Genomic DNA, 24,207 nt, shown 5'->3' with positions numbered 1-24,207 from the left:
GCCCAGTGTGGGTGAGATGCAAGGGAGGGAAGGATCGAGGGATCGGCGTGCTCGGCAGGAAGTCTCTGCGGGCGAGCACCTGATTACATCTAGTGTGGGGATCAGTAGCCCTGTCTGTTCTGACCCCCCCTGAGAAACATCCTGCAGAAGAACACACATCTCGAAAGGGAATGTTCGGTTCTAACTCACGGCCCCCAAAACCCAAGTAATCGATGGGGCGGCTATTAGAGTAGCCCGTCGTAAATACGGGTTGAGCATCCCTCGCAAATGCACACCCACCGCCGAACAGACTGGCTCCGAGAAAGGGTTTCGGGGCGTTGGCTGGGCTGGTAGTTGTACCTTCCACGTCCAGTCTTTGTGTTCCCGTCCTCGTCATACTGATCCCATGATGTCTGCTCTCGACTGCTTTGCCAAGATAGGATTACTGGCTCTAGGGCTTAAAAACTTTCCCTCAAAAGATGGCTAAAATATTTAAATCTGAAAACAGTAAGGCTGAGTAACCTGGAAAATGCATATCCATCATTTCTCGGCTACTGATTTCATGCAGCCAGTAAACCACTGTCCCCAAAACTCCAGTTGCAGTGTTTGCAGCCGACCCCCTCGTTTTCCCTCACTGACGCGGATGATGGAAAGCTAGGTGTGGTTTTGAAATGCATCAATGAAGAAAGGAAAAGTATGGCAGGAAGCGTGTGTGTTGGGGAGGACGCGAGCCACCGCTCCCCTGCGATCAGCCCTGGGCGCCGGTGGGCGGGCTTTGTCCACGGGGGACGTCACACTGTATCCTGTTCTCTTTTCTTCCAGCGGATTTGCTCCTCGAAGGGTTTAATAACTACAGGTTCCTCTCCAATGGCTACATCCCCATCCCAGGACAGCAGGACAAAGATAACTTCCAGGAGACCATGGAGGCAATGCACATCATGGGCTTCTCTCACGAGGAGATTCTGTGTATGTGGGGCTTTCCCTGCAGCTCTGCTGCTCGCTTAGATAAGACTTATGCACCGGGGGGGGGGGGGGTAAGGGAACGTGAGCCAGAAAATGACCAAGCAAATCATGGGAACCGCCCCTGGTCATACGGATTCCCAGGACCCGTGTTACCGAAAAGTTCTGTGTAGCTGATTTTTAGCACAAAATAAATGAGGATATGTCTCTGCTACATCTTGAGGCAGTAATTTTGTGGTTTTTTTTTTTTTTTCTTTTTACATCCATATAAAGCAATGCTTAAAGTAGTGTCTTCAGTGCTACAGTTCGGAAATATTTCTTTCAAAAAGGAGCGAAATACAGATCAAGCGTCCATGCCAGAAAATACAGGTACACGGACCAGTGCGGGTTTTACGTGTGTTGTTGTGTTGCTGTGGTGGCGCTGTGTCATGCGATCTGTCATGCTGTTCTCCAAGCGCCTGGTGCGGTGTGCGTGGAAAAGGGCCCCTGAAGCTTTCCTCGGAGCTGTCTGGAGTAGAGTGGCTGCCCTGTGAGCCTGTGTTGGGGCCAAGTCCCTGAGTGAGGGACAAGCCGGGGGGCGGTGAACACTCTGCCCCAGCGCTGGGGGGCGTGGGGAACTGGGGAACAAGCAGGGGCGGTGGTGGAGACCCTGCCCCAGTGCTGGGGGCGGGGTTGGAAACTGGGGGGTTGGAAACTGGGGGACGGGGTGTTGGTGGAGACTCTGCCCCAGCGCTGGGGGGTGCTGGGAACTGGGGGACGAGCTGGGGTGTTTGTGGAGACCCTGCCCCAGCGCTGGGCGGTATTGGAAACTGGGGGACGAGCCGGGGTGTTAGAGGAGACTCTGCCCCAGCGCTGGGGGGTGTTGGGAATTGGGGCCAGGAGGGCATACCCCACAGAGACCACGTGGCTCATCTGAACGGGGCTCTAGGTACAGGTTTTAGGCAGTTGTTCCCTTGCTGGTATTATAGGCCCCATGTTGCCAAATACTGTTGATATTTTTCAAGGAAATCTAGATTTTAATATGAAATTATCAGCTCTGAAATGTGGAGCACGGACGTGAGCCTCCTCCTGGGCATCGTCCGTGGGTTCCCAGCCTCCAGGACTGATGTTAAACTGCCCAGAGTGAGGATCCGCTGCCTGGCTCAAGTTCTCTGAGAATGAGCAGCATTTACTTGAAAGGGTGAAGACCTGAAACTTGTCCTTCTTGAAGACCTACTGTTTCTTGATGAGGTCTCTTACTGCCTTTGCCGTGGCTAGATCACACTCTGGTACTCAGGAGACTTTTCACGCTCTAGTTGCACAGAAACTCTGCCATCTCCTTGGGATGAACGTGATGGAGTTCACTCGGGCCATCCTCACCCCCCGGATCAAGGTCGGTCGAGACTACGTGCAGAAAGCCCAGACCAAAGAGCAGGTAAGTTCAGTGTTGTTAGTATGTTTGTTTGAATGACAAACCGTCATCCCGAGACCTTTGCTTGACACGTAACAAACATTAATAGAGGCTCCTTATAACAGGTGTTTTTTGGTACCGTGTATTCTGCTCTTGTATCGTTTTCGCTTTCTCAGAAAAATTTTAAAGGTGACTGTTTAAAAAATGTGAAATGTCACCTTCGGGTTTCCCCAGGTAAATAGGTCACCTAGGAGGTCAAAGCTGTCTACCTCAGAAGCCCACCCGCAGTGGGGCATGCTGCTCGCTGGTCCCTGTGGGGGTGGCCTGGCACCAAGACTGTAGGAGTCAGAGCCACCCATTTCGTGGCAGACTCCTTTCGGACGGGCCGACATGCTGCGCAGAGGCCCAGAGGCGTAGTGAGGGCTTTATTTTTCCTGGGCATCTCCACCTTTTCCCTAAACCAGTTATTACCAGTTTAGATTTAATTGTACTAACACCCTCCGACACTGTACGAAAGAGATTAAGTAGCAAATGCTCTTTTAGGTTCTGGGAGCACATTAAACTCCAGGTAACACCTAGTAATGCTTTGTTGAGATTGTTTCCAGAATAAAAGGTTGATATCGTCTAATTATAGGCAGATTTTGCTGTAGAGGCGTTGGCAAAAGCCACATACGAGCGGCTCTTTCGCTGGCTCGTTCATCGGATCAACAAGGCTCTGGATAGGACCAAGCGTCAGGGAGCATCTTTCATCGGAATCCTGGATATTGCTGGATTTGAAATATTTGAGGTATGTGTCTCTGTCTCTCTCACTCTTTCCTCCCCTCCCCCTGCTCTCCTACTTATTATTCTTTGAATCAGTACTAATGCCGGCTCCCTGTGTACCAGGTGCAGTCCCAGGCACAAGGGCCGTAATGGCAGATAAGCAGGTGCAGCCTTTCTAGCAGAGTCCAACACGGGCGCTGTGAGGAAGAACTGGGGGGGGGGGCAGCTTTAGAAGGGGAGTCACAGGAGGGGTCTCTGCAGCACTAACAGGTGAGCATCCAGGAGAAGCCCCCAGCCCCAGTAGGTTTTCCCAGCATAATGAGAACAAGCCCAGTGGTCTTATACGGGAGAGAATTTGTCAGGTGTTAGAAACTGCTAGAAAGCCAGTGTGGCTAAGACTCCCCTGCCAGAAGGGAGAGGAGTAGCAGACACGGACGGGGAACTGGGGAGAGGTGGTGCTCTGTGTCCCGAAGATCCGGCCGCAGCACCTGATGATGATTTCCGTGTATCTTACCGTCACTCTGACTGGATTTGTCCACACACGCTGCATCCGTCCCTCACACGTGTGTAGACACAACGTCTGTTATGGTTTTGCAAGAAAGACGATACAGTTTTGATCTCCTAAAAACGTGTGTCTTTGATGGACCGACCGTAGGGTCAGGCAGAAATCCTAAATTACACGCTCTTGAGATCAGTGTTACCCCTTGGCCATGACTGGGTGACGAACTGCCTTGCTGTAAAAGGAACTGCTGTAAAATGCTCAGTCTCTGCTTACAAGATCTGAACTGTCAGCGCTCCAAGCAGTCTTATCTACTGAGCTGCCACCGTGAGAGACTGAGCTAATATATACTGATTTGTAAAAACTTGAAAAATCATGGAAGGTGGTGGCTACGTGTCACAACCTCTACACAAACAGTTGGGAGAAACGAAAGAAAAGATCCCCTGTTCCAACTGCAACAACAACGTGAGATTCCGAAGAATCAGTTTAAGAAGAAACAGGCACGATTTAGTTGAACCCCCTCCCCCGCCAGTGCTACCGTGAGAAACAAAAGAACAGACGGGAAAACGTACCTTGTTCTCGGATGGGAAAATCCCACATCGTAAAGGCGTGAATCTTCCCCACATTATCTCTAAATCGAACGTATGTGGTCAAAACCTGTGGATGGGAATTTTAAGGGGTGGGGGGAGGATGAGGCAATCTTCCTCTAAAACTAACTTGAAAATTGAATTAATGAAAAATAATAGTAAAATTCTGGAAAATGAAAAGGATGTTAAAAAGACGTGAAACATGATAAAGCTATAGGACTTGAAGTATGGTTCTGACCTATGAATATACAGACAGTAGAAAAATATAGAAAGCTAAGAATGCAGGATTGTTTAGCAAGCGTTATTTGTCTCGGGGGAAAGAACTTAGGAAAAAGCCTACATGTCCACCATTAGGAAATTGGTTTGTGGAATTACAGCATCTCCAGACAGTGGAGTACTGCGCACCCGTTATAAAGGAGGTGGCTTGATTTACTCCTATGGAAAGACATCAAGATGCATTGTTTATTTATTTATTATTTTTAAGATTTTATTTATTAGAGAGACAGCCAACGAGAGAGGGACCACAAGCAGGGGGAGCAGGAGAGGAAGAAGCAGGCTCTTAGCAGAGGAGCCTGATGTGGGGCTCGATCCCAGAACACTGGGGTCACGCCCTGAGCCGAAGGCAGACGCTTAACGACTGCGCCACCCAGGCGCCCCAAGATGCATTGTTTAAAAGAAAGTCAAGGTAACACACACACACATCTGAGCGCACAGACCCTCTGGAAGGGTCACAAGAAGCAGGCGACCGTGGCTGACCACAGTTGTGAGCAAGTGACCTGCAACTTCTCAGCACAGCTCTTTGTCCGTTTGTGTGTTCTGCGTCACCATTGTCAGAATGGATGATATAAAAATATAGTTGGTAGCTTTAGTCTGGAAAAGAAGTAGAAATCTCATTTTTTTTAAGATTTTATCTGATACACTGAGTGAGAGTGAGCACAAATGGGGAGCAGCAGAGGGAGAGGGAGAAGCAGGCTCTCCGTTGAGCAGGGAGCCCGACATGGGGCTCGATCCCAGGACCCTGAGATCAGGACCTGAGCTGAAGGCAGACGTTTCACCAACTAAGCCACCCAGGTGCCCCAAAAGCTCCTTTTTTACAGGATGCCATGCCACCGAGCTGCCCAGGCTAAATAGAACAGTAAGATCTCCTAATCCTAAGGCAAAACAAGATGCATTTACCTAAACGTGAATAAGCACCATGGGGCAGGCCTCCGTCTGCAAATACTGATGCTGTTTGCTGGAAATCGGTGCCGAGCAAGGCAAACATGGCCCCTGCCCTCCAAGCACGACCTCATTCTGAAATAGAAAACCCCGGGGCGGAAGAGGATTGGAATGGCTTTTTCAGACTGTAAATCTGTTCCTCGGAGATGGATTAGGCATTCCCTAATTGAAGATCCCTTTTTCTAATGAAAGAGGTTATTTATGGGCACATGCTACTCGTCAACAGCATGGAGGCAGGAACAAAGGTTGAGAACTTCTAATATGTAAGGTGATTGCTTGTAAAAGTTAGACCCTTCCACCCCTCCAGCCCTCCACCCCATCAGCAGCCTAGGAGAGAAGTGGGCAGAGATGACAGGAGGCGGCAGCAGTGTCTGTAACACGGGGAAGGGCGACACACGAGCACGGTTTCTGCTGAAGTGTCATGAACACACAAGGCTGAATCGGGAGACACTGCATACACACTGCTCTGTGGTCACCCTCTGTCACCGCCCAGCATGGAACTGCTAGGGGAAGGGAATGTGCGGAGAGGCAGCCTGGAGCCTCCCACGTACGGAGGGCTTGTGTCAGGCCTGACCAGGACCTCAACGGCCCTCTGAAGCCAAGAGGACTTTTCTGAAGCTGCCCCGGAGTCGGTGGCTGAGGACAAGGGGGAACAGGGGCCCATCTACAGGGTCCCCCCTTCATGGCTGAGGGGGGCACGCCCCACATGGCCTCTTGGTTTTCCCTCGTTTTCCCTCTTCCTTCCTTGCTGCTTCCTTCACTTGTGTCCGTGAACCGCTGAGCAGTAGAACAGAGGGGTTGTGTGTGTAGATCACGCGCCGAGTTGAGGATTTTCAGTTTTCTTCCTCGGAGCGTGTCGCTGAAGTCACCCGGCCTGTGCCGCGGGGGACAGATGTGGGGACTGGCCAAGGGCGCTGGGCTCCGTCACCCTGGTCACGTGGGGTCGGTGCTGTTGCTGGCCCCTAGCGGGGTGTGTTGCCTGAGTCGTGTCGGTTCCCAGAAGGTGACTGATGGGTCCTGTTCTCCCCCCCTCCCCCCCCCATGTTTGGAACCTGGCCGCCCGCCGCAGCTGAACTCCTTCGAGCAGCTGTGCATCAACTACACCAACGAGAAGCTGCAGCAGCTCTTCAACCACACCATGTTCATCCTGGAGCAGGAGGAGTACCAGCGCGAGGGCATCGAGTGGAGCTTCATTGACTTCGGCCTCGACCTGCAGCCCTGCATCGACCTCATTGAGAGACCCGTAAGCCGCCTTCCTGCGCGGGCGGGGCTTCCGGGCCTTTCTGGCACATACCCCCCTGGTAGGCTCCACGCCCATCGTGGGGCTCGAACTCACCACCGTGAGATTAAGAGTCACTTCCTCCACCAACAAAGCCAGCCCCCCCTCCCCCAGCCTAATTAGTCTTAAGACAATTTTCTAACATAAATGATGTAGGAAGGTGATACTTTGATAAAATAAGTATTTAAAAAGCAATCAGCCAGGCGGGCAGGCCCTCCCTCAGCCCTCTCATGTGTGAGCCCGCTGCTCGAAGACCACCGTCCGAGGCACTCTCCCCAGGCCCCCCTCCCGCACTTGCCAGGGCCACAGGGGCCGCTGTGCTCAGCTGGGAGCGGGACACGGCATCCAGACACACTTGTCACATAACTAAAGCTCATCCTCGTGAGCATCGAGCTGATCTTATTTTGGCAGTGTTTTTTTCCTAATTTGAAGTTTCGGGTTTTTTGGGCACGTGTTTTTGTTCTTTTACGTATTTGAGAGAGAGAGAGAGCACAAGCACGGGGAACAGCAGAGGGAGAGGGAGCAGCAGACTCCCCACTGAGCAGGGAGCCTGATGCGGGACTCAGTCCCAGGACACCGGGATCATGACCTGAGCCGAAGGCAGACACTTCGCCAACTGAGCCCCCCAGACGCCCTGGGCAGATGTATTTTTTACAGCATTCTTAGCAAGCATCAGACATTCTTTCCCTTTTGGTTTAGTGTTAACGCAGAAATACATGGGATTGGGGCGTCTGGGGGGCTAAGTCAGTGAAGCATCTGCCTTCGGTTCAGGTCATGATCCTGGGATTGCATTCCACATCGGGCTCCCTGCTCAGCGGGGAGCCTGCTTCTCCCTCTCTCTCTTTCTCTCAAATAAATAAGTAAAAACTTAAAAAGAAATACCCAGGACCATGTAGAACTCATTCACTTCAGATCCCAAGCAAATATTCATGACTTGGCTGTACTCGCAGGCGGTCAGGAAGAACCCTCCCCCTGCCCGTGCTCCCTCCAGCCTCCGATGGAAACCGTCTCCCAGACTTAAGCTCTGTAGAAATCCCCAGTGAAAGAAGTGATAACACAGAGCTTGACACTGAAGGATGAAGTAGCAAAAGTAAAAAGACCTAACTGGGGACCTCCATAATCACGCTGTCTCCGAGGCGTTTAGAAAAGATTAAATTGTATTCGGGATCCTATTTCGGAACTTAGGAATAGTTTCATTGAAAGGGATTAAATTGTAAGAATTATGCTAGAAAGGTGGATGTGCCCTCATTAATGTTAACACGGATCTTCAGAGTCAGGCGAGTTACCTGCCTCCCTGACCTTGGCTTCAAGAGCACCTGATCCTACCCGCCTTTGATTATCGCTCTTTGAGCTGCTCTGAGTCCTGTGGGTTCTTGTAGGCGGAGGAGCCCTAGACCAGCCCCCCCCCGGGGGCTCATCGCAGGACCCCCCCCACCAGCTTCTGCCTGCGGGCGTTTTGTGTGGCCACCAATGGTCATGCGGCTCCTGGGCGCTTTAAGCAGTAATTTGTACAGAGCCGGCTCTTTCCCAGTGGACGTAAAGGCCGCGTGAGTTAAAACGACCGATTTCGTAGGTGCTCCCTGGAGTCACTGCCCTGAGTCTTGTCTCACAGACTCGCCGTACTTGCAGGGTGCCCGTGAGGGATGACCCAGACGCAGCGACCTAGGCCTTCACAATTTAAGTCTTCATGTTGCTTCCATGCACCTTCCACTTGCCTCCGAAAGGGAAGCCCATGCACGGGCTTTGTGCTCTTTCCGTGTCGAGCCATAACTCGCGTGCCCTACAATCCACTCTAACAGGATGAGCTCAGTGGTTCCAGCGTGCTCTCAAAGTCTGCTCCCTGCTCACACGTTCTCATCGTCCCGGAGAGACGTCAGGTCCTCCCCAGCCCCCCCGCTGCACGAATCCACTTTCTCTCGTGCTTTCTGCGCCTTTCTGCACTGACTTAGCCGAGTGAAATAACAGCCTCGCAAGGGATGGCTGAAGTAAATCCATACGATAAGTGATACATTGTTACCCCACCTTTTATATTCTCTGCCGTGTTCTGGTTCTGCTGTTGCGCCAAGCATGAAGGGACACATTTTTTTTTTTTTTTTAAAGATTTTATTTATTTATTCGACAGAGATAGAGACAGCCAGCGAGAGAGGGAACACAAGCAGGGGGAGTGGGAGAGGAAGAAGCAGCTCATAGCGGAGGAGCCTGATGTGGGGCTCAATCCCATAACGCCGGGATCACGCTCTGAGCCGAAGGCAGACGCTTAACCGCTGTGCCACCCAGGCGCCCCATGAAGGGACACATTTTATTTCATCATCCCTTAAACAGGAACAGAAATCAGTTAGGATGTGTGATGTCGGAAGCATCCACCTAGTTTGTTTTGTTCTGATTCCTTTAATTTTTAAAGATTCGCCTTTTGAGCCACCCCCCTCCCCAGTTGTTCTGGTGGAGGTTTTAGGGTCCTTTCCCCAGCCAGGCCCTGAATGGAAGCATCCCACTTCGTACCTCCACCTCCCGGCTTTGCTAGGGTCTCTCAGTGGCTGCTTTTGGGGGTGTCCACGTGGAATGAGTTCACTTACAGTTTATAGGTTTGTCCGTTTCCCAGAATAAGCGCCTCGGTCAGCAGCTCAAGACCTCGGCCTGCGCTCTGGGTCTGGTCCGTTAACTGCTGCCCTGGAAGTTTGGTTTCCAGAGATCTTTGTAAAGCTCTTAATCATTTCAGAAGTTAAACCACCCGGTGCGGCGGACAAGCGCATCCCGGGGGCTCCACTTGTCCATTCTCGCTGGCTCTTGTTACCAGGCGAACCCACCCGGCGTGCTGGCTCTTTTGGATGAAGAGTGCTGGTTCCCGAAGGCCACAGACAAAACCTTTGTGGAGAAACTGGTTCAGGAGCAAGGCTCTCACTCCAAGTTTCAGAAGCCCCGGCAGCTGAAGGACAAAGCGGACTTCTGCATTATACATTACGCGGGCAAGGTAAGGGCCGAGCGGCTGCTACCCAGACTTGGAAATCCTGCTGCGTTCCATGACGCCACTAACAAATGTGCGGAGACGTGTGCGTGAGCCCTCCATGTCGTGCACGTGCGTGGTGCGTGGCCCCCGAGGCTGCCTGTTCGTCCGGTGGTGCTGCAGACGTTCTGGGGGAAAGGCTGAACGTGTTCCCTGTGTTTGTGTGTGTTTCCGCGTCTCCCCTGGGTGGCCCGTCACGGGCCAGGTGGACTACAAGGCCGACGAGTGGCTGATGAAGAACATGGACCCCCTGAACGACAACGTGGCCACCCTCCTGCACCAGTCCTCGGACAGATTCGTGGCAGAGCTTTGGAAGGACGGTAAGGACGCGATCACGTTTGCATGATGCTCGGCCCGAAGCTTTTCCAGTTAAGACTTCTATACAGTTCGTCTACGTAGATCTCTGTGCATAGATTTTACTGTAAAACTCGCTCTCCCTAGAGCAGGGCTGCCGCTAGACCGAAGTTACCCACACTGGTACCCGTCCCTGGGTAACAGGGCATCTGCCTTCTTGGTCAGATGCTGTGGGAGGTGTGGAACATTCTAGGGCCCAGTTGGGCTGTAATCTAGGGCTACTGGACACAAGACCAGAGAAGCCCCGCACGTGCTCTCTGTGTCGCACGTCTGCTCCAGGGGCGGCCCTCCATGCACACACACAAAGCAGCTGCTGAATAAATTCGAGAACCCTGCCTAGAGATCAGTTTTTCTTTCCATCAGTCCCCATAGTTGTTTTATTTCTCTGAGCCTCATGTACAGGGTTTGGCTGTTTGGTCATAGACGAGAAGGTTGTAGTAGGACCAAAAAATCAACATCCGTGAGTCTGTGCGCAGTGGGAGCCAGGGTCTTCCACAGCTTGACGCTTGCTGCTGCGTCACCTCGGTGCTGTCCCCCGCTCTTCACGTGGCCTCAGGCCACGCAGGCCCTCAGCCCTGGATCTGCCCCTGCCTTGACCCCAGGCCAGGCCTCTTCAGGAACCTGGCTCACTTCTACTTTTTCTGCAGCATCTGCAGACCTTGTGACCTAGCCATCTTCTCAGAGGTAGAAAGAAGCCCAGGAAGCAAAAAAGAGAGGGTTAGGGCTGTGAAGGCAGAAGGACAGAGCAGAATGAACGCTGAGCACGTGAGGAGGGCAAAGGGCTGCTCGAGTCAAGAGTGGTCACGTGCATCCGCCGGAGTGCGTGTGGGGGGCCTGCGGGGGGGTGGTGGCCCGGCACACGGGGGTCCTGGGAGAGATGGTCCGCCTGAGACCCTAAAAGGAGGGACTTGGGGGAAGGTTAAGTAATCTTTGTGCTTTCGGATGAGGGTCTCTGACCAGATGCTGCGTGTCCCCTGTCAGCATGATGACCCAGGCAGTCGAGGGGGCTGCCTGAGCCCTGGGGAGAGCAGTGGGAGCCTAGCGTGGAGCTGGTGGCAGCGGACAGACGAGGGCCCCCCAGCCCCGTCACTAGGAAGCAGTAGCACGGGGACATGAGACGCCGGAACCAGAGTGGACAGAACCACTCCGAGTGCCAGTTGTCACAGGGCGCACAGTTCCAGGAAGGCCAGCGCTGCTCAGCACTGGTGAGGGGAAAGCACAAGGGACAGGTCCCCTCAGCTGCGATGCTGCCGGGTGCCGTGCCGCTCGTGGAGCTCTGGGCCCTCCCCTCTTCCTGGCGCTCTCATCAGACTTCGGAGCACAGGAAGGGGAGAGATGCGCACAAACTGTTGAGTGCAGGCAGCAGCCGTGGCAAATGCCCCACGGGTGGTACAGAACGAGCATTTAGAGACGTGTGTTAGAGGAAGGGTGTCCCTCTTGCCCCGGGTGCCGAGGCAGCTGGTCGTGGAGTTGGAGGCAGTTGCCCTGGTCCTTGAAGGATAACGGTCTGTTGAGTCTCGAAGGCTGGTGTTTACTGAGCACGTCCTGGGTGCTAGGCGGGTGCCCGGCGCTGACTTGTGAGTGCGCGTGGCCTGAGGGGGAGCAGGTGGACACGAACGAGCTGCTGCAGAGGTGGGAGCGTTTTCTGAAGCAAAGATGGTCGGGAGGAGGGACCGAGCTGGCAGGATGAGTGAACCCAGTGTGGAGGCGGGGAGCCCAGTGCAGGGGGTCCCTCCAGGCCAGGCCACAGAGACGCCCACCGCCGGTCACACTCCAGCGGGTGTGTGAGCTGGGCCGGTGCCCCGGGCGGAGGGTAAGGACAGGATGCGGTCTGTGGGCTGGATCGGGGCGAAGGGCCCAGGGTGGGGAGCCGAGTGCCAGGTGGCTGAGGAGGAGGCAGTGGGTGTGGAAGGAACGCCCATGGAGCAGGGGACAGATGAAGCCGGCTCTTTACTGCCGAAGCCTCAAAAACTGACTCTGTCTTCATTGTGAATGAAAGGAGAAGCAGGTACTGGGGGAAAAATGACCATATTGCAAAAGGGATTAGGTCCTGGACTAGCATACTGGTTCTGATATGGTGAACCACTTTTGACTCATTTTTTAATTTCTTAACCAAAAACGATACTGTGGGAAACCCCTGACCCATTCATACAAGATGATCTTTCCATGGGCTTGCCATGGTCGTGATGTGTGGTGGTCCATCCGGGGACGATGCGGGACATGCCCCTGCTCCCCCAGAGCTGGCAGTCCAGCGGGAGACTCAGGACACACACAGACGCCTCTGTCTTGGCCCCCGGCTTCCTTCCTGGGCTTCCTCCTTCCATTCTTCTCCTTTGCCTCTGCGCCTCGCCGGCCCTAGGCTGGGGGGAGCCTGTGGCAGTGGTGGGTCGGCAGTGTTAGGAGGGTGAGATGTGGCGGGCACGTGCCACAGGGGTCCACGCACACTGTGTAGCCCAGGTGAGGTGTCTGACAGGTAGGACCACGTCTGGAGCGTCCTTATCTGCCTTTCTGAGCTTTCCGTATCCTCAGAGACGTTACTGACTTGTTTACAGAAACACTAGGAGCCTTGCAGCCCCATGCCTCTGAACTTAGTCCACGGCTCGGACCCCGCACAGTAGCGTTTGCACAGGCCTGGACTTTCAGAGCTAGCCGCTGGGAAGCCAGTGTATCAGAAGAGGCTAATAGCAGTCCTATCTGCCCCCAGGGTGATTTGGCCACACTAGCGTCTGCTCTGGAAAAGTCCCATGTGTTTGCTGCCCTGATACAGCCACCATGAGCAGAAGTCCTGTCGCCCATCAGCTTAGGTAATCAGTTCCTTCATCTGAGTGACAGGACTGTGAAGAAGGGGGACCATCAGGGCCTAGGGCAATCTGTCGGGTTTTAAGGACTGCATGTTTCATATGGAGAGTCAGCGGCAGGCACGGAGCGTGGTGAGGGTTCTAGGGTGGAAAATTCTCCACTGCTCAGTCTGGATGTAGCCATCTCTTGGAATAAGGGGAGCTTTTCTGCAAGAAAAGAAAATAGCCCTAGAAAAACATCTTCTTTTTCTCGTTTTGTAGCCACAGCAATGCAGAAGCAGAAAATGACAAGTTGACCAGGAAAGTAGGGTGCATGAATATAATTTGCCTGTGAAGGCACAGTCCCCAGGGTAGAAAACATTTTGTGTTAAAATAGACTTTCAGGGTTTTCATGGGGTTTTCTCGAGGTCGAACCAGGAACATTGAGATTTTTGGTGGCAGCCCTGCCCTAGAGATCCATAGTGCCCTACTTCCTGCTAGACGATGTTCTGGGATTTCTCTGCCAGCTGCACAGACTCCTTGCTACTTCTTGGGACTTATATACGGTGGGGGGGAAGAGCTAACAATTGCATTTTCATGTAAATGTGCTTCCTCGGGTATGTTCATGGGTAACAGTATGGTCAACAAGTGTCACCTTATGACTTAAAGTTGTCTTAACATTTTGCTACAACGGAACTTGAATTTTATTTTCCTTAATAGTAGTTACCTATCTGTTACTAATTTCTATTGGAAGTAAATTATATTGCCACAATCTGGATTGGAAGCCCAAGTAGACAGCAGTGTGAATTTTGGACAGTAAAAACCACTAATGTGCACGCTCACCAGAGTGCTCGAACTTACACAGTCTCCTCCTCGTGTGCTAATGGCGAGATAATTTTATGAAGGACAACTCCAAGAGTATGTTCGTACTCGTACACGTCCCCCTGCGTTTTCAGGGGGGTAGTCATGTGGCGTGGATACGAAGCCATGCTCACACTCGCTGTGGGGAGGGGCTCTCTCGATTCAGCATAAGTTATTTTATAAAGAACTGTGCCCGAACGTGCACGTTCTCTGCGCAGTACTGTTGCCCGGGTTCTGCCCCGGACTAGCTACGGTCGCAGCCCGATTTCAAAACTGACTTGTGATGTCAAATGTCTCTCACACTAACTAAAGTGTTTGTGTATTTGCTCTTCTGTCCTCCTGTTTTTGCTGTTTCTCTGCTTTAGAGATTCAGAATATTCAGAGAGCATCTTTCTATGACAGTGTTTCTGGTCTTCATGAGCCACCAGGTGAATGTATGAAGCCTGTAGGTCTTCCAAACAGAAGGGTGTTCAGCCCCCAGGAAGAACTCGTGGGGGGCTGGCAGGGTGGCCGGGAGGGCAGGGTAGGCTGGGGTGGGGGCCGGGTCCTGGGTTTCTGTTTTTGTTTTGCTCATAGACCTGCATGAACCTTTCATTTCACGCTCACTTTTATTATCCTTCAAGGCAAGTGTTTGAGTGCATAAACAATTGAATTGCTACCGCATACACATTGCTTCTTACTCTATGCATAGCACTTACAGCACTGCATATTAAAAGGTATGTCACTGCCTTTTCCAATAGTGCCGTTTCGATACACAGGCCTCGAAGGGAATGCTGGGAATGGATGTGCGAAAGAAGGTCTCCTTTGTCTCTGGGTCACCTTTACATTTTTGCCAAGGAATTCCAGAGAGGGATGGTTTCTTTCTTTAAGTCATGAACATTAAGTCAAGAACAGATAATTCCATGTTTCTTTCACGTGTTGGTCTCATCATTGTACCTTTTGTTTGGAGCTTAGGTGCGTCTCGAGCTACGTGGCTTTTTCTTTGGAACATGAGATCGTGAGATGATCCACAAGGCTCGATGGTGCGAGTTTGAGACTCAGAGCTCAGTGTTGGTTGAATTTGTACCCTGAACCTGAAATTGAGCTCCACATGACTGAGCGTTGTGGTTTAAAGCCTTCGCCCTGTTTTTAAATACAGGCTACGCACGGCTAGAGGCCCCCCCAAAAGCCCGATCTAAAAAAAAAAAGTATCAGCCAGCCTCGTAATCATGTAGTGAAATTGTCAGGGCGTGACACTCAGATAGTCAGATCCATCTTACAAAATGTCCTTTCTGGTTTTTGGAACACGTTAATGTTTGACCTAAATCCATCCAGAGAGTTTCCTGTGAATAAGTTAGAGGAGCACGCCCATCCTAACCCGAGTCCCTGCCCTCAGTTCTGGTCCTAATCCTGGGCGGGAGGCACGGCGGGAGCTCTGGGGGCTGGGATGCAGGCAGGATTATGCCGAAGGGGGCCCATGAGCTGGAATAAACGCTGCCCAGAGGAAGAACTTCTGGTAGTCCCCCGTGGCCGTGGGGAGTCCTGCCTGGGTCGAGGACGTGGGAGAGGGACAGAGAACCAGGAGGGCGTTCTAAGCGAAGGGGCTGCCAGAGACGTGTGCTTTGTTAAAAGGTTAGCACTGGCTCTTTTGGACTGTCTCCCAAAATAGAGTGCCTTCTTTAAACTAATCCCCTGTAACTTCTGAATGATCTCTTCAAAGTGTTCCAGACGGAGCTCTTGGAGAGCAGGGACAGTGCTGGTTTAGCTCACCGTCATTTCCCCGCACCTGGCACAAAGTTGGCACGCCATAAGGAAGTTGAGTCAGGGACCCGAAGGGTGGGCATTGCACAGCCAGTTCTCACATGCAGCAGCTTTGTCCGTCATTCCCACGGTGGCCCTCCCCTCCCCCACAGCGCAAGCGCTGTTTCCTGGGATAGCGTGATCCTCACGGCGTGGGGAGCAGGTGCGTTTCTGCTCCAGCGGCACATACGAGCCACTCCTGCATGACGTCATTCGGGCCGGCAGCCAGCTCAGTCACCTCACCTTGCTGGAGGTGTCCTCTGGTTGAGTTATTTGGCTGAATCAAGTGTCTGGGCTCCATCTGTCCTCCTTAGAAGGTCTTCTATCCGCCATGGCTAAATCTGGTCTTGGAAGTCAGGTGTCGTCTTTTCTACACCAAAATGTCTTCCTCTCCAATGTGTGTTTGTGGATTCCACCCCAGGGAGGGGTAGCTGGTGTTAAATGAAAACATGGGGCTTTAGTATCTCCAGTGAATCCTCAGAAAACAACGGACGAAGGGGTTTCTAGGTGTCCAGACTGTGATCCAGTTGTCTTTGATGCGCTAACAACGTAGCGCGTTCCTTTGAACGCGAGGACACGGAGCTCGCGTGACCCCGTGCTTCTAAGCACCGCTGGAGTCTTAGGGAAGGAGCAGGGAGAACGCAGGCGCGGAGGAGAAAGGTGAGAGGTGGCAGTAGAGACCGGATTTCAGAAGTATCGAAGGACAAGTGTGTGCAAGAGGAAGGAGCAGAATTCCCAGAGGCGGGATAAGGCGGTCATACAAGCTTCTGCTGTAAACCAAAGGTCTGTTTTCTTCCAAATCTGCTTTGAAAGCCCAGACCTTCTGAGCTAAACCAGCAATGAGCCAGCGAAGAGGGATTTTAATCTCAACATTGTAGGCAGTGTGTTTGGACTACCAGGGCGTGGGACGGCAGGGGCTGTGTCCGCGCCACAGGGCGGCTGTGTGTCATTGGTCGTGACCCCAGCTCGGCACCTGCCATGTCCTTCCGAACCTCCACGAGTGCCAGGTGGCCGCTGACAGCTCTGGACGGCTGGGCTGCACCAGAGAAAGCGTGAGAAGTGCACGGAGCAAGTTTCAGCTGTTGCTAGAGACCCCCCCTCCTGCCAGCCCCTCTCCTTTCCAGTCTTCCATAGAAGCAGCCCTTGAACGCGGGAGCCCAGTTCACTTGGATGGACTCACCCAGGAGACGCTGGCCGGCACTGCAGGAGGGCCTCGCGTCTGTCACAGGCTCCTGGGGGTCTCCTGTCATCTCTGATAGCCACTGAACGCCTCCCTTCCTTCTTGTTGTAATTCAGGGGGAAGCTTCCCCCTTAGTCATGCTTCCAACCGGATGATGATGTTCTGGCTTCAAAAACGCTGACCTGGTCCTTCTGGGTCCAGGAAGTCATTTAAGGAGGTTCCACTTAAAATCGAGTAGCATGACTGCTAAGATGGCAATCGTTTAATCTTGTAAGTTCTGCCCATCGGTCATGATCTCTGTGGTCAGTGCCGGTTTAGAACCTGTGCGTCGGGCCTGACTCGGTCTGTGTGTGGAGTTAAACTGTGGGTGGAGGTCTTGTGGTGCATGGAGGATTTTTTTGGTGTGGTGCAGAATACTCTTGTCCTGGTTGTTTTTGTTTGTTTTAATCTTGAGTCTTAACAAGAGCTGGGAGCTCCTGGAGAAGCAGCTTTCGGGTTTTACAACGTGCATGCCTGGGGTCACGTGGGGACAGGGACACTTTGCTCCCAGGGTTATGTGAGCGTCACACGTGAGGGGCTGTGAGCCTGCCTCTGCCTGGAGCTGTGCAGCTGCTGCTCTGAATGTGAAAAACAAAATCCGTGACTGTCTGCGTTCTTGGCGATGAGTTAACGCAAGTCCCCCGTACTCACCGTGCACCAGGGCTAAGCAGGGGGCAGGTGTGCTGTACGGGAACTAAGTACACGGGACCCATCACAGCGAGAGAGCAAGAGCAGTTGTGTGGGGGAAGCTGCAGGAAGGACGGGGACTTCCCATCTGCCCAGACTGCCCCCGCCCCCCGCCAGGGGTGGGAAAGGACAGGCAAGGGACGGCAAGGAGAAAAACTCAAGGTCAGATGAACAGCAGTGCATGGGCGGAGGAGGACACTTAGAATCACATGCTCCCTGTCAACATGTGGACTTGCTTGGATTTTTCTAAAAATTTCCAGATACTCCAGAACAATTACCAGATTGGTTCCACCGCCCAGGAAAGGAACCAGCATACACGTGTTATTACTACGTAATGGGGACATACGGGCCTTCGTAGCACTTACATATTTCTTTCCGAGTCTGTACGTACCTATTAGTGACAATTTGTCATATGTTAGAGTAGAATTGTCGTCATTTGCCTTGAGTGTTGAGAACGTGCTATGTGTCTAGCACAGTGCCAGGTACTCGAGCCTTTTGTAGGAGTATTCGATAGAGTTCTTATTCATCATCTATTAAAAATTAACATTAAAATAAGTTTCTCCCCCTTTTTTGGTTCCTACCAAAAAACGTCTAAAGAAATGGCTTAAATACTGAAATTAAATTTAGTAGCACTAGTGTTTGGGCCCGTGCAGTGTGAGGAACGTGAAAAAAATCTCGCGGACGTCTTGTGTCCTGAGCCTGTGCCTGTGCCCGAGAGGAAGGCCGCCAAGCATTCTGGCGCTAAACAGCGTTCTTATTAAGAAACACCGTCGATAGCCGTTTTATGAGACTGATGATTGTAAATTGTATTTTTCTTCTAAATTCTAACTGTGCCCTTACAGACGGTAGGTAGGGGCTCATCTGACTTCTCATTGTCCATTTAAGTTTTTATAGATGAATAAATTGTTAAGGTAAAACACTCAAATTCTTTTCAGGCTAGTGGGCGACCCAGTAACGAACGATGCCCACCAGCAGCCCTCACCAGGCTTTCCTGACCCTGCAGATGGGGGAGTCGGCAGAGGGGCATAAACCAAGCCCTCCATTATCCGGCTCTGAGACGCTGGGAGGCGGAAGCAGCCGTAACAGGTCTCATTTCATAGGAGCTGCTGGAATCTCATCTTTGCATTTTCCGCCTTTCTCTGGTGACTGCCTTTGCCACTTTCAACAAGGAAATATTATTTTTATTTCATTTTTTTAAGATTTATTTAATCCTATACCCATGTGGGACTCGAACTCAGGACCCCAAGATGAAGAGTTGCCAACTGAGCCAGCCAGGTGCCCCTCAACAAGAAAACATTCTTTTTATTTACTTATTTATTTTAGAACGAGTGGAGGGGAGAAGGAGAGTCTCAAGCAGGCTCCATGGTGCGCGCCAAGCCCACGGCGGGGCTCGATCTCACAACCCTGAGATCATGACCTGAGCCCAAATCAGAAGTTGAAAGCTTAAGTGCCTGAGCCACTGAGGAGCCCCAGGAAAATATTCTCTTTAAATAGATGTTTTTCTGGGCCTTGATTTTGGAGTAAGATCCTGTATCAGTAGTGGGGCCCCGATCACTTAATGAAGTTCTCAAAGTCTTTTACTCATGAGATAATTGTGCTCATTGTTAGAACGAGAACCCTCGTTTAAATTTTTTAATAAAAAAAAAAAAGCTGGAAAGTCCAAAGCATTAGTGTTTTAAAAATCCAAGTATTTAGCTTTGGGTGACCTTTATCTGAGAATCAGGTTCGTTGTGATTGGTTTTCCATTTTCAGTGTAAAAAGCAGCCCTAGCTCAGGACTGTGTGCTTGGACATGGCCGAGTCCCCGCAAAGTAAACATGGCACCCCCGTCCTTGGCCATGGCGGTGACTTGTTCTTGCAGGTAACCACGCTTACCGAGGAGATATTGACCGTGCGGCTCCTGTGTTCCCGGCACAGTTTGAGGCCAGCGTTGGAGAGCAGAGGACATCGTCTGAGCTGGTGGTCGGAGGGGTCCAGAGACTCCAGTCCACAGCTTTTAGGCCGTGTGCGTGTGCCAGGTGCGGGAGAGATGTCCCTGGGGGAGCCCCGTGCTGTGGGAAGATACACAGAATACAGTGGACCTTGTCCCGGGATCTGGCCTAAGCGATTTAAAGCCTAGGGGAGGGAGGGGCCTACTGAGAAGAGGGGTGGGCATTCCAGGCAGACGGAAAAGGACGAGACCCGAGGGCCTCGTCTGAGAAGATGCACCTGGTTTATAGTTGGAGCTTCAGGTGCGGGGAAAGTGGCTGGAGGTCCCTTCATCGAGCCCTGAAATGTTTCCAGGCACCTCACACTTGTCTGAGGTCAGTCTCGTTAGCTCCGTTTACAGAGGAAGCGACTGAGACTTGGAGCAGCCGGGTGACTTGACTGCAGTCACACAGCTCGTGAGGGGCAGGTGTTTCTGGCTCAGGACTGAGTTCTGCAGCACTGGCTACACTCCAGGGCTTGGTGATTTGGACCAGGCCCTACACACTGCAGGAGACCTAGAAGGGTTTGAAGTATAGGAATAAAGAACTTGTTCAGTTGGGTCTTTTAGAAAAACCTGTTAATCACGACCCTGGGACCAGAGGCCTCCATGAAAGGAACGTGTGGTGGCTCGGGGAGAGAAGGAAGGCGCAGGTAGGAGGGTGCTGCAGGGGGGATTCCAGGGGAGGAGTGAGCCAAAATGAGGGCCGTGGAACGGAGGGACGGATGGAAGACATTTCGAGGTTTGGCTTGACCAGTTTTGGTGGCGGCTGGTATGAGGGCAGTCGAGGGGACTTCCTCCTGGTCCCTGGGCTCCGTACCTGGAGGTCCCTTCTGCAGGGCAGTCACAGGAGGGAGGACCAGGGTGGACGGTGCAGCAGAGGACGTGCTCTCCCCTGTAGGATTTTGACCTCCTGCCCCTCCTGCTTCCGGCCGCTTCTCTCCCTCCTCCTGTCTGGCTCTTCTTCTTTCCCCAGCTTGGTCTCAGGCCCCCTTCCCTCGCCATTCACCCTGAGCTGTGCCATCCGGTCCTGTGACTACTCCCCGAGTCGACAGCCCCCCATCCACCTTCCTAGTCTAGGCCTTTCTTCTTAGCAGCAGGCCGCAATGTTCTGGTCTCTCGGGAGCCCCGAACTTAGAGTATTTGGAGCCTGTCTTCCCGCTCACAAAACCACTTCTCTTCTCCCCCATCTTGCAGTGGCACCACCAGCCACTCAGCTGCTCAAGCCAAAACGCTGGGACTGATTCTTGACATGTCTGTCCTATTTTCCACATCAGCTTAATCACCAGAGTAAGTCAGCCCTCCCACCGAAAGACGTCTCGCATCCTTCTCTCTCCCTCTTCTCTGCGGTCACTCGTTCCGCTCCCCTCATCTTGCTCCGAGCCTGGACTGGCACAGTCCCCTCTCCGGTGACCCCTCCGCAGCCCGTTCTGTGCGCAGCAGCCAGCGTCGGTGCCCCAAATCGCCCTCGTGTGGCAGGCTTCCTTGGCACGGGTTGCTGTCACACCTGCCTCTGGTCCTTCCGTGCTCTTCCCGCCACCTGGAATGGTCTGCTCTCTGCTAGCTCAGTCTTACCCATTGGGCATTAAATAGAATTTCTCCGGAGAGATCTCCAATCCACTGTCTCTCTCATACCATCTTTTCTTTCAGTGCTTTTCTCGCTCTCGGTAATTATAAATGTTTTCAGTGTTTCCTTCGTTTATTCAGTAACATACATGTCAAGCCTGTGACAGGCCAGACGCTGGGCACTTAAGAATTTGTGGAAGGCAGAGGCGCCTTTGTGACTGGTGAGCAGGCAGGAGAAGCCGGTGTCTGGTGACTGGTGCTGGGCAGTCAGGTAGAGCCAGCTCGAGTCACAGATGAGAGCCCCCAGGACGCGGACGTGCCTTGAGAGAAGCAGCTCAGGTGGTGGTTGGCTCTCCGTGTGGCTGGCTTAGTGTGGAAGGGTTTCAGGGCTGAGTGGAGTCTGGACCGCCAGCAAGTGCCACGCTCTCAGGGAAATTAGAGAAGTCGTCAGGGAGCCCAGAGTAGCCACAGAGGTAGACGAGGTCCAGCGGAGAAGCCAGGGGTGGAGAGAGTTCTCAGAATGCAGTCAGGATGGCCCACGAGCAGACGCGCCCAGGTCAGCTCGACGGTGGACGGTGTCTGCTGCTAGCGACTGACCTGTCCCTGCCTGAGCGGCATCGGTCAGGCAGAGGAGGGCACACTGGAAGTCAGTTGGCTGCCCGGGGAGTGGGGACTCGTGGACGGTGTGAAGAGTGCCAGGTGTGTGAACTACTCTCGAAAGGAGTTTGGCACTGAGGAGACAGAGAAGTGGGTGGACGCAGAGTCAAGGGAAGGTCACGGTTGGTGGTACGTGCAGCGGTGGGGCTGCACACTGCCTTCTGCCGGAACAAGTGAGGAGGGACAGGAAAGAATGGCAGGTGGCAGCTTCTGAGGTGGATGGTGGACTGACTTGGGGGCACCGGCAGGAGTAGCCTTGACCCCATCCCTCAAGTCTGGTGTTTCTGCCTCGCAGACGTTGTAGGACAGGGCGCGTGCACGGGCCTGGAGGTGAATCCCATCTGTCTGCCCTTCCCCAACTTCCATTCAAGGCCTACATGATGGGAACAGCGACCTCCCCTCCGGGGTCGGAGTTTCCTGTTCCGTCAGAGCCCCACTGGAAATGGAGATGTGAGCGAGGTCTTGCTTATAAAGCGCTTCCCGCAGTGCCGGGTCCCCACACGCTACCTGTCCAGGGGACAAACCCAGACACAGAGGTGGTGGTTAGGACTGATAGGACATCAACCGGGAGAGTTCAGTGGACATCTTGGGTGCTTTTCAAATATCCTGGTACTGTGTTTCGGTTATTTCACGACTGTTTTAAGCAAGGGCACTTTACACGCAGAATACCCCACCAGTGGCTACATTCGTGGTCCCGCTCAGAAGGTCAGGTCCGCATGGGTCGCGGGCCACGTCCGCTGCTGCCACCAGAGTGAGGCGTCTGAACAGCCTCGCCCCCGCCGCGCAGAGCTGAGACCTGGACTCCCTTGACGCCCCTTCCTGCGCGGCGCGCTCTTCCCATAGTAAGCATCACTCCTGCAAGGAGCTGGTGCTCGCTCGTCCCTGATCCAGTCTTCCTGACTTTGTTCCTGAAACTTAAATGATTTTAACGGAAAGTCTGAGGACGAAGAGTAGAGGACTCTGCCCCGCCCCCCCCCCCCCCCCCAGCATAGACCTTACAGGGATCTGCTTGGCGCAGGTGTGTATTTTCATAAGCTGCTTCCTACTCTGAGACTTGTCACAGTGTCCATTTGTGTATCAATCATGCCGGCGGCGACCCCGCACTTACCACGTGCTGGTACGTGAGACAGGCAAGATGTTCCCAGAGCCCGTGCATTCCCGAGCGTAGCGCCGCGGAAGGCATCTGCTGGTATGTGGTATGGAGCTGTGCGCGCACCCGGGATCCTGCCCTGGGAGTGTGTGGCTGTTGGTTCCACGGCTTGTGCGGTGTCTAATACGCTGACTGCCTTACCTCTCTACGGCATCTCCTATCATCTGTCCCACAAAGCTTGTGCTGCTGACTATCACTGTGTCTTTCCTGCGCCCGCGCTTGAATAGTTCGCGTGGGTTTATATGCCTTTCCTTTTTTACTTTCCCCAGTGGACCGTATTGTGGGTCTGGATCAGGTGACGGGCATGACGGAGACCGCCTTTGGCTCTGCGTATAAAACCAAGAAGGGCATGTTTCGGACTGTTGGGCAGCTCTACAAAGAGTCGCTCACCAAGCTGATGGCGACTCTCCGGAACACCAACCCTAACTTCGTGCGCTGCATCATTCCAAATCACGAGAAGCGGGTACGTGTCGTGTGGAACGTGTGCCGGTGTTCACAGCTGACCCGGGTCAGGCCACCAAGATGAAAGCGTCCAACTGTCGTTTGCTTGCTTAGGCTGGAAAACTGGACCCACACCTGGTGCTGGATCAGCTTCGCTGCAACGGCGTTCTGGAAGGAATCAGGATCTGTCGCCAGGGTTTCCCCAACCGGATAGTTTTCCAGGAATTCAGACAGAGGTATTGCTAACCTTGACCTTCTTCCTGTGTGTTTCGGAGCCTATCTTGATACACATCAGAACAGGGAGCTGATGAGGAAAAATTTTTCCTTGTTTCCTGGATAGTTTCACTTGCCTTTCCACATAGGAAAGGGATTATTATACCTTGTGACTGGCCAAGAATATCGAGTGCCGTCTTTATATAGAGGTCACGTGCCAGTGGCCGCTGTGGGTGCCTGAAAGGCGAGCTCCTGGCGGTGGGAGGTGGATGTCAGGCTGGGAGCCCGCCATGCCTTCACACACGTGGTTCCACCCGGATTCACACGTGATTATTTCCTAACCGAGTGTTTTAAATATGAGTAATGTGTGTGTTCCTTTAGGGAAATTTACAAATTCAAGAGAAGTCAAGAGTAAACAAAAACCATTCAGGAGTGACTCTTAAAGACATTTGGGGATATTTTTCTCCATCTTTCAGTGAATATATCTGTGTAGGTGTGTTTATGTGCAGACATGTGTGTCCGTTTTCCACAGTGTGCGCACGCACGTGGACACCACCGTCCTTTTACCAACATAGGGGAGGGAATCGGATAGATTAGAGAAGGATGAAGGAAGAAAGGCAGAAGATCAACAAGTGGATGCAGTAGAAATGGATGAAAACATGAGAAACTGTTCTTTTTAAAACATCGTGTAATTTATGTATCATTGGGTATTTGCATCATTTGCCTTTTTTCATTTTTCTCTTGGAAATCAGATTTCCAATTATGACAGCATTGGCTGTTCCGTAATATAAACACGTCTGCTTTCTGCCACCGTTCCCGATGGACTCCAGCCGAGAAATGATTCTAGTCTTTAGGGGTCTGGG

At 52.6% G+C, this 24,207-nt stretch overlaps 1 protein-coding gene across 9 annotated transcripts in view; it reads left to right on the top strand.

The window, feature by feature from the left end:
• The window catches only part of MYH10 (myosin heavy chain 10), a 123,964-nt gene that overhangs the window by 63,270 nt on the left and 36,487 nt on the right, over positions 1 to 24,207 (top strand). For 6 of the 9 annotated variants that reach the window (XM_045797281.2, XM_045797277.2, XM_045797284.2 and 3 more), the window contains 10 exons: positions 802 to 945; positions 1,213 to 1,308; positions 2,235 to 2,353; positions 2,964 to 3,116; positions 6,465 to 6,638; positions 9,469 to 9,642; positions 9,881 to 9,995; positions 14,033 to 14,095; positions 22,960 to 23,153; positions 23,246 to 23,367. In XM_045797281.2, the coding sequence (XP_045653237.2) occupies positions 802 to 945; positions 1,213 to 1,308; positions 2,235 to 2,353; positions 2,964 to 3,116; positions 6,465 to 6,638; positions 9,469 to 9,642; positions 9,881 to 9,995; positions 14,033 to 14,095; positions 22,960 to 23,153; positions 23,246 to 23,367 (1,354 nt within the window). The remainder of the gene's footprint in view (positions 1 to 801; positions 946 to 1,212; positions 1,309 to 2,234; positions 2,354 to 2,963; positions 3,117 to 6,464; positions 6,639 to 9,468; positions 9,643 to 9,880; positions 9,996 to 14,032; positions 14,096 to 22,959; positions 23,154 to 23,245; positions 23,368 to 24,207) is intronic. The other 3 variants (XM_087867596.1, XM_045797279.2, XM_087867600.1) reach the window with 1 other exon arrangement.

This window comes from Ursus americanus, chromosome 14 (assembly GCF_024610735.1).
Source record: "Ursus americanus isolate L20-20 chromosome 14, mUrsAme1.1.p, whole genome shotgun sequence".
NCBI classification, from domain to species: domain Eukaryota; kingdom Metazoa; phylum Chordata; class Mammalia; order Carnivora; family Ursidae; genus Ursus; species Ursus americanus.
Note: the sequence above shows the minus strand (reverse complement) of the source record. Positions and strands in the feature narration are given on the sequence as shown.